This window comes from Cucumis sativus, chromosome 3, assembly GCF_000004075.3.
Source record: "Cucumis sativus cultivar 9930 chromosome 3, Cucumber_9930_V3, whole genome shotgun sequence".
Taxonomy (NCBI): domain Eukaryota; kingdom Viridiplantae; phylum Streptophyta; class Magnoliopsida; order Cucurbitales; family Cucurbitaceae; genus Cucumis; species Cucumis sativus.
In genome coordinates this window covers 37,010,203-37,017,499 of record NC_026657.2, presented here as the reverse complement: position 1 = coordinate 37,017,499, position 7,297 = coordinate 37,010,203, and the positions used below count along the sequence as shown (strand labels likewise).

The 7,297-nt window shown below is 27.7% G+C and overlaps 1 protein-coding gene across 1 annotated transcript; it reads right to left on the bottom strand.

Annotated features, from left to right (window-relative positions):
* Positions 1–438: 438 nt before the first annotated feature.
* Positions 439–1,659, bottom strand: LOC101222738. The gene is made up of 4 exons (XM_004147813.3): positions 1,417–1,659; positions 1,180–1,298; positions 953–1,083; positions 439–841 (listed from the first exon to the last, which is right to left on the bottom strand). The coding sequence occupies exons 1-4, from the start codon at positions 1,466–1,468 to the stop codon at positions 709–711; spliced, it is 435 nt and encodes a 144-aa protein (XP_004147861.1). The 5' UTR covers positions 1,469–1,659; the 3' UTR covers positions 439–708.
* Between the last annotated feature and the right edge of the window lie 5,638 nt (positions 1,660–7,297).

Sequence of the window (7,297 nt, the reverse complement as noted above, 5' to 3'; positions counted from 1 at the left end):
TTTTCAAATAAGGAAATAAACTAATGTGCAAATAGGCGCATTCTACACTGATATTTCATGAGACAGACAGACCAACAAAAAGAAAAAAGAAAAAGGAAATGATTTTAGGAACACCAAATCTCTAACCACTTTTAAATCAACTTACACATAATAATAATCATAATCATAATCATAGGTAATCAATAAGCTAACTTATTTAAATGCTTAATTACCATGCAAAATTGTAACAAAACACACCCATGGCGTAGTGGATCTAAAAGCTAATCTTTTTTATATAAAAAAATGCACCCATTTTTGTCACAACATTTGAGGATGGAGTGTGATTTTAAATTAGCAGATAACCAAATATAAATTACAATACTTAACAAAGGAAAAAATAATGTGGTCACAAATTGTATAGGTAAAAATTGAAATTTACCCCATTTTTAATAACTCAACTAAAATAACAACAACAATAATTTTAAATTTTATATATATACATCAAACACTCACACACACCCCCTTCAAATCCAACCAAAATACACACTCTAATTTAGAAGAAAATACCCATAATAATTTACAAACCGTCCACTGAAATTCATAAAAATTCTAATATAACTTTACAACCAAACCTTTTAATTTTGTTTTTTCTTCATTTACAATCACATCCCCACCCACTCCGACTCCGTCACCGACGCAACGAAAGATTAAAAAAAGTAGCATCGCTGCTTAAGCACTAACGCCACCACGACCAAGTCTGGAAGCCGCCATGTTTGCGACGTGGAACTGCGACACGTAGCTGTTACCGGACCCTTCTGTCTCCGGTGGTTCGTTTAGAAACGCCCAGTTACTTCTTCTCCACCTGTTAAATTTCAACTTACAATGTCAACTTTTGTTATATTTTTCTTATTTAGATCATTTTCATTCATTTTAGTATATGTATATATATATATATAGACACATAATTAATTACCAGGGATTTTTCTCGGGCTTTTCTAAGTTAGTTTCAGATTTCATATTCTCCCGTAAACCCTTCCTTGTATTGAATGGAGGCATAGACGCTGATCTCTGTAGATTATTTCCAATATTTCCCTTTTCTTTTTCCTGCCATATTCACATAGCTCCATAGTTAGTTAATTTATAATTGAAATCCAAAAAGAATTAAAGATGAAGAAATTAAAACTCCCAATCTTTATATACCTCCAATGTCTCAAATGGACTTAAAATTGCTCTCAGATGTTCTTCATGCACTTGTTTCTTCGTTTTCCAAAACGCTTCAATTTCCTCTTTTGTCAACGACTTATTCCTCCGATGACTCACTGATAACCATTCCAAAAATTAATTTTAACAAACCGAAAAAGAAATTATAAAATTAAAAAAAAAACCTCAGAGGTAATGAATTTAAAATTGAAATGGAAACAGAATTTAATTAGTTACCTTCTTGGGGATCAGTAGTAGGGGAATCCCAACCAGCCATTAAAGAACCCATCACTCAAATACCAAACTTTTTATTTTTCTTAATTCGAAAGATATGTAAATGAGATATGGTTTGCTAGTAGGAAGAAGCAACAATATATATAAAATGAATTACAAAGTTGGGGTCTGGCGAGCAGTGTGTCTTTATCTCCTTTTGGCTCCGATCTTATCTAAAACTTTATAATATTACATTTTATTTGATTGGCTTCATTTATGGTGATTTTAACGAAGGTGTTAAAGGCTTTGGTGGGGATTTTATTAATTGATAACGATAGGATAGATTGTTATTAAATATCCTGGTTTTATGATTTATGTAATTTGCCCACTGATTTTGGTAATCCACATTTGGGCGTTGACTATAATTGGAAGTGGGTTTTAGAAAAAAGGAATCTTCTTGAATATTTATTTTTGGTGTTTTCTTATCTAATTACACGTTTTTGCTGACTCCTTCCCTCCTTCGGGGTTGCGTGTTGTTTTGATTTTGAAGCCCATATGTGTGACTGTTTAGGCCCATGTTTTTGTACTGTTCTTTTGGGTAGCTAAAATGTGGGCCAAGGCCCATGTTTGATGCATGCGGTCTTAAACTTGACTCTCATTCAACCATACAATTTCTACGTTTTAACATTTTAGTCTAAATTAGCTCATTTGCTAATGTGGAAAATTTTGTAAACAACACCATCACAATGACTACATTTTCATGACTTTTCTTCTCATTAATCAATTTTCTTTCGTGGTCAATACTTGCAAAATAGAGATAGTGTTACACTCATAACATTCATTAATCATAAATTTGACTGCTATATATATATATATACATATAGTTTGTATATACACACACAAAATTTATCATCCTAATGTTACACTCATAGCATTGATAGAAGATAGAGTCTATCGCTCATTGACAATAACGTTTTCTTTTCCAATCAAATTGAAAAGATACGTTTAAGGAATCTATTCTCGTCTTAAATATTATATTGGTTGATTAAAAGAATTGAAAATTACATTAACAATATAAAACAGTATAACGTTTTAGAATACATTTTGAAGAAATAAAATTTAAACCGAAAAGTACCTTTAAATTTGTAATAGGATAATTGGAATGACCTTCCATATGGAAGATTCGATTCTCATCCATAGTATGTAATAAAAAAAAATACTTTTAATTTTAATAGATAACCTAATTTCGTACTCCTAATTTTTTTTGCAAAATAATAATAATAACTTAAAAATTAAAAACAAAATACCAAAATGACAATGTTTGATACCAAGTTTTTTCTCTTTTGAAATATTTTCGATACTCTAAAATTGTCAGCTAAAAAAAAAAGAGAAAACAAATGCATAAACGTTGATGACTTGAAATAGTTATATCTTAATTTTTAACACAACAAAACATTTTCAGACATTACCTTCAAATTTTAGTAAATATGTGCAATTTTCTAGGTTTGAATGTGTTTGATATCTCTCGAACGTACGATAAAGTAATAATCTATATCTATATACTAAATGTAAACACAAATATAGTTCATATTATGTTCATCGTCCTTAGCGAGCGAGCTAGTTGATTATCCAAGCAACATTTTTTGTGTATTTGTGTGAGATGTCAACCACATATGTGAAATATTATATTTGAAAGGATAGTCAATCTTCCATCTCATTACAAACTATTTTAATTGAAACAATGTATTTTTTTTCCATGTATGAGTGTGATGTAGACCATAGATATGAAACATCACAACCTAACGATGAATATATATTTAAACGATTTATCACATGATCAATTGATTCAATACAACTATTTGAGTTAAAGTGAGATACATATGTTTTCACGTACAAACGTGTTCTTAAATCATAAATATGAATCATGAGGGTGTAAAAGAAGAGTAAGAAAGCATTTATAGTTTGAGTTATAATGTTATGGAAAGGTTATAATATAAAAAGATTTGTGTGTTGGAGAGAAGAGTTGGTGAGAGTGAATGATGAGAAGGAGAAAAGGTTGATTGGAAATGTAGAAATGAAATGTGGAGCAAAGAAACTGAAAATAGAAGAAAGAAAAAGGAATGGGCCCAAGCCCAATTGAAATGATAGAACCAAGAAAATGGAAGTTGAAGTCGAAGGGTGCAAAAAGTGTCATAAATAGTGACCGACATGATAGCCCCCACGATTCCGATACCCTTCACTTCAACAACAACAACCCCTTCCCTACTTTTGCTTTTATTTCCCAACAACTTGCAATGCACACTTTTTCATTTTATCCAAATCTTTTTCAAAATACACAAATTCTAAACCCCTTTTTTTTTTTTATGATATCAATTATTATATTCTAATTATCTATCCATACCTTTCAATCTCTCTAATCTATAGCTTTGGCCTTTTCTTTTAACATATCCCTCCTCCTCCATATTCCTAATCTTTGGTTCTTGAGTTTTTTCTTTTAATTACAAAAACTCTCCCCAACAATTTTATTTTCATTCATTTCCACACAAAATTGCCTTATATGATTCTTCTCAGCTTTTTCAATATTATTAAATATACATTGCTAAATACATGTGCCCTTTGAAGTATATCTTTAAATCATTTTCTTTTTCTCTTTCAAAAATTAGGAAATAAAATCACTAGTGTTATATGAGAAAAGGTTGTACTATAACATTTCTATTTAAGTGATCATAATCCTAAAATTTATGACCACATGCATTTGATGCAATCAATTATATAAAAGGAAAGAAAATTAGTACAATTTAAAGATTGGGGGTTACTTCCATTTTAATGGGATTTGATTGCAATCACAACCATTAGTTGTATGTTTCTTTTTTTCTTTTAATAATAAAAAAATAATTAAAGATTTATTTCATAATCACATTTGTAAACTTGACGTAATCAAATAATTAATATAAATGGACCATCTAATTGGTCCGTATTCATTTGACTATAGTAGATCTCATTGCTTAATTCATTGAGTTATGTTTGTGTATCGTTACATTTAATTTCTAAACTAAACTAGTTAATGAAAATCTAGCATCCAAAGATTGTTGTATTTTTTTTTTTTTAAGTATATCCATTAAGTTGTATAAAGAGTTTTTTAATGTATTTTAAATGAAAAAAAAAACGAGAGAGTAAATTTTAGTTATATTTATAAATAAGTTGCTACTCCATGTTTGGTCCGAGGGTTATTGTAACCATAGGATTGGAATTAGGACTATTCTACTATTTTCTTAATCTTTTTGGTTACTATTCTTCCCTCCCTAAGAATTATTATATATTTTACAAATTTTAATTATGTTACGAGAAAACTCATTTAATTAAATTTTGTTTATATACAACATCTTTAAAGATTTAGTTTAATTGAAAAATTAGATGAAAATTTGTGTAACATTCAAAAATTAAAAGATTTTGTAATATTTGTGAAAATTAACATGATAATGGATATTTAATGCCACTTTCACCACCAAATCAATTTTCATCTTTTAATTTAAAACAAGTTTAAAGTTTAAAAAGGAAAATAACCATTTTTCAAAGTTTCAAAGAATGATAGTAATATTATTATCATATTAGAATCAACATTATTAAAATGATAATCGTAGTGGTTAGAAATGTTAGGAATAATAATTGAGTATATAACAACATCTACCAAAATTTGCAAATATTGTAAAGTCTATTAGCATGAGACTTTTATCGCAGATAAACTTTTAATGATTTATTAGTGATAGACTAATATTTACAACATAATCTATCAGTAGTATGTTAGACTTAGAAATTTTTTCGTTATATTTGCAATTTAAAATCTATATACTTAATTATTGTCATCTTTATAGTTAATTATTTTAAATCTAATTACTATATTTGTAACTATCTCTTATTAAAATTTAATTGACCACATGAGATTAAAATATGGTTGAATATTAAGGAGAATAACTTTAATTTTGTGTAAACTAATAATCAATATTGTATGATTTGATAAATCTAAGAAAAACAAAATATCTAATTAAAAGTGGAAAAAATTACTAAAATTGGCAACAGATTTTGTAAGAATCTAAAGCTTAAGAAAAGTAGATTTAAGGATCCTAAGAAATCAACATGCTAACACAATAAAACAAGGTTTAGATTTTTTTAAAATCACTTTCAACCTCCCAAAATCAATCTTGCTAATCTAAATTTAATTTTTTTTTGTTATACATGCAAACTCTATTACGTTATGTTTTATTTATTAGTACTTTCGACGTTTCTACAATATAATTGCAACTATTTTTTTTTTTTTATCAATAAAGAATACTTATAGTAAGTATGTGTTTGGAAATGATTGTTCAATTAATGATTAAAGTCACTTTTTGTGACTTTGAGATACATCTTTGGTTGTTTAAAGTTAATTCAATATTATTGTTTAAGCTTTCATGTTTAAACAAAAAAATTTGATGACATGAATATTTACTTGGAAATGGGTTAGAAATGGTTTCAATTTTTAGTCATTTTGAACATCACAAAAGCTTGCACTTTTCTACTTAACTAGTTTGAAGAGATCCAAAGTTTAGAGTGAAAAATTAATAGAGTAAAAAATATTAGTAATTAATACGGTAAAATAATGTATCATTTTGTGTAACTTTACAATAAATATATAATATAATTAGAATAAAAAATGTTAATTTTGAGGACACCAAAATAAAACAATTAAAGCTATAAGATTTTGGGTGCATTTATAACAAAAACTTTAGCTATTCCATTGAAAGCATAGCCATTAAATTATTTACATCACACAATCTTTTAATAAAATAAATTACTCAAGAAGAAGGATGAGTGGGCACACACCAATATTACATTAAACAAATTTTAACTACTATAATTTTAATTATATATTCTGTTGATTTTGTTTAGATTGAATTTCGATCTTTTAATTAACACCTAAAACATTTAGCTTTTCTTTCTTTTTTCAAAATAAGGCATATTGGGGTACTTGAACATTTTAGGACTAAGTTTAAGTAGTTTTTTCTTTTTCGTAATAGAATGATTTGGATAATTTCTAGTACAATAACTACGTGATTCAACATTAAACTTCCAACCTTTAGTACTCAAGCTTAGTTAGACAATAGGAATTAAATTTTTTTTTGTGTGTTTAATATCATTTTTGTTCATGTTTAGAGTTATTTGAATAAGATGGATCGATCTTTAGCTCGCCTTTTTTTTTTTCTTTCAATTTTCTAGTGTTCGGATTTTTTTCTTGAAGTGATTATTGTCGAGCTCAAGATTTAATTATAAATTTTTTGTAGAATAGAAATGCTCTCTACTAATATGTTGTTTTCTTTGGAAGGAAGTAGTAATAAAATGTATAATAGTTTGTTAAAAGTTGAAATTATGGTTAAGTGAGAAAATGAAAAGTTTGAAGAGCACAAAAGTTATTGGTTAAAAGTGGTACTTTTCCGAGAACTTTAAATATGAAAAGGATGAAAAAGAAAAGAAAGAAAGATAGAGATAGGGGAATAATGGAAAAGAGGCATGAAGTAGGAAGGGTTGGCAAAAGAAAAATAAAAAAAGAGTTATCCAAATGGGAAATGGAAGGTGTGAGGGAAAAATAAGGTCAAATCAAAAAATGAAAGGACAAGAGAAAAGAAAAATGGCTTCTTCCATTTTGGTTTGATTATGGCTGCTTCCAACTTCCATTCCAAATCCAACCAATAACCAATAATGCCCTTTCACCTACATCAACTCTCATTACTAATTACTTAAACCCCCTACATATTATCATTAATTGAAAACATTCTTCAATAATATTATATAATTTAATTCATTTAAATGATGTATTATGGTGTCTAACCAAGTGTTGTTTTTAACTTTTTCTACTTGTTTATCTTATGAA

Coding starts and splice junctions, on each gene's coding strand:
- LOC101222738 (XM_004147813.3), bottom strand. CDS start 1,468: ATGGGTTCTTTAATGGCTGGTTGGGATTCCCCTACTACTGATCCCCAA. Junction 1,299..1,416: donor TACTACTGATCCCCAAGAAG/GTAACTAATTAA, acceptor AATGGTTATCAG/TGAGTCATCGGAGGAATAAG. Junction 842..952: donor AAGCCCGAGAAAAATCCCTG/GTAATTAATTAT, acceptor GAAATTTAACAG/GTGGAGAAGAAGTAACTGGG.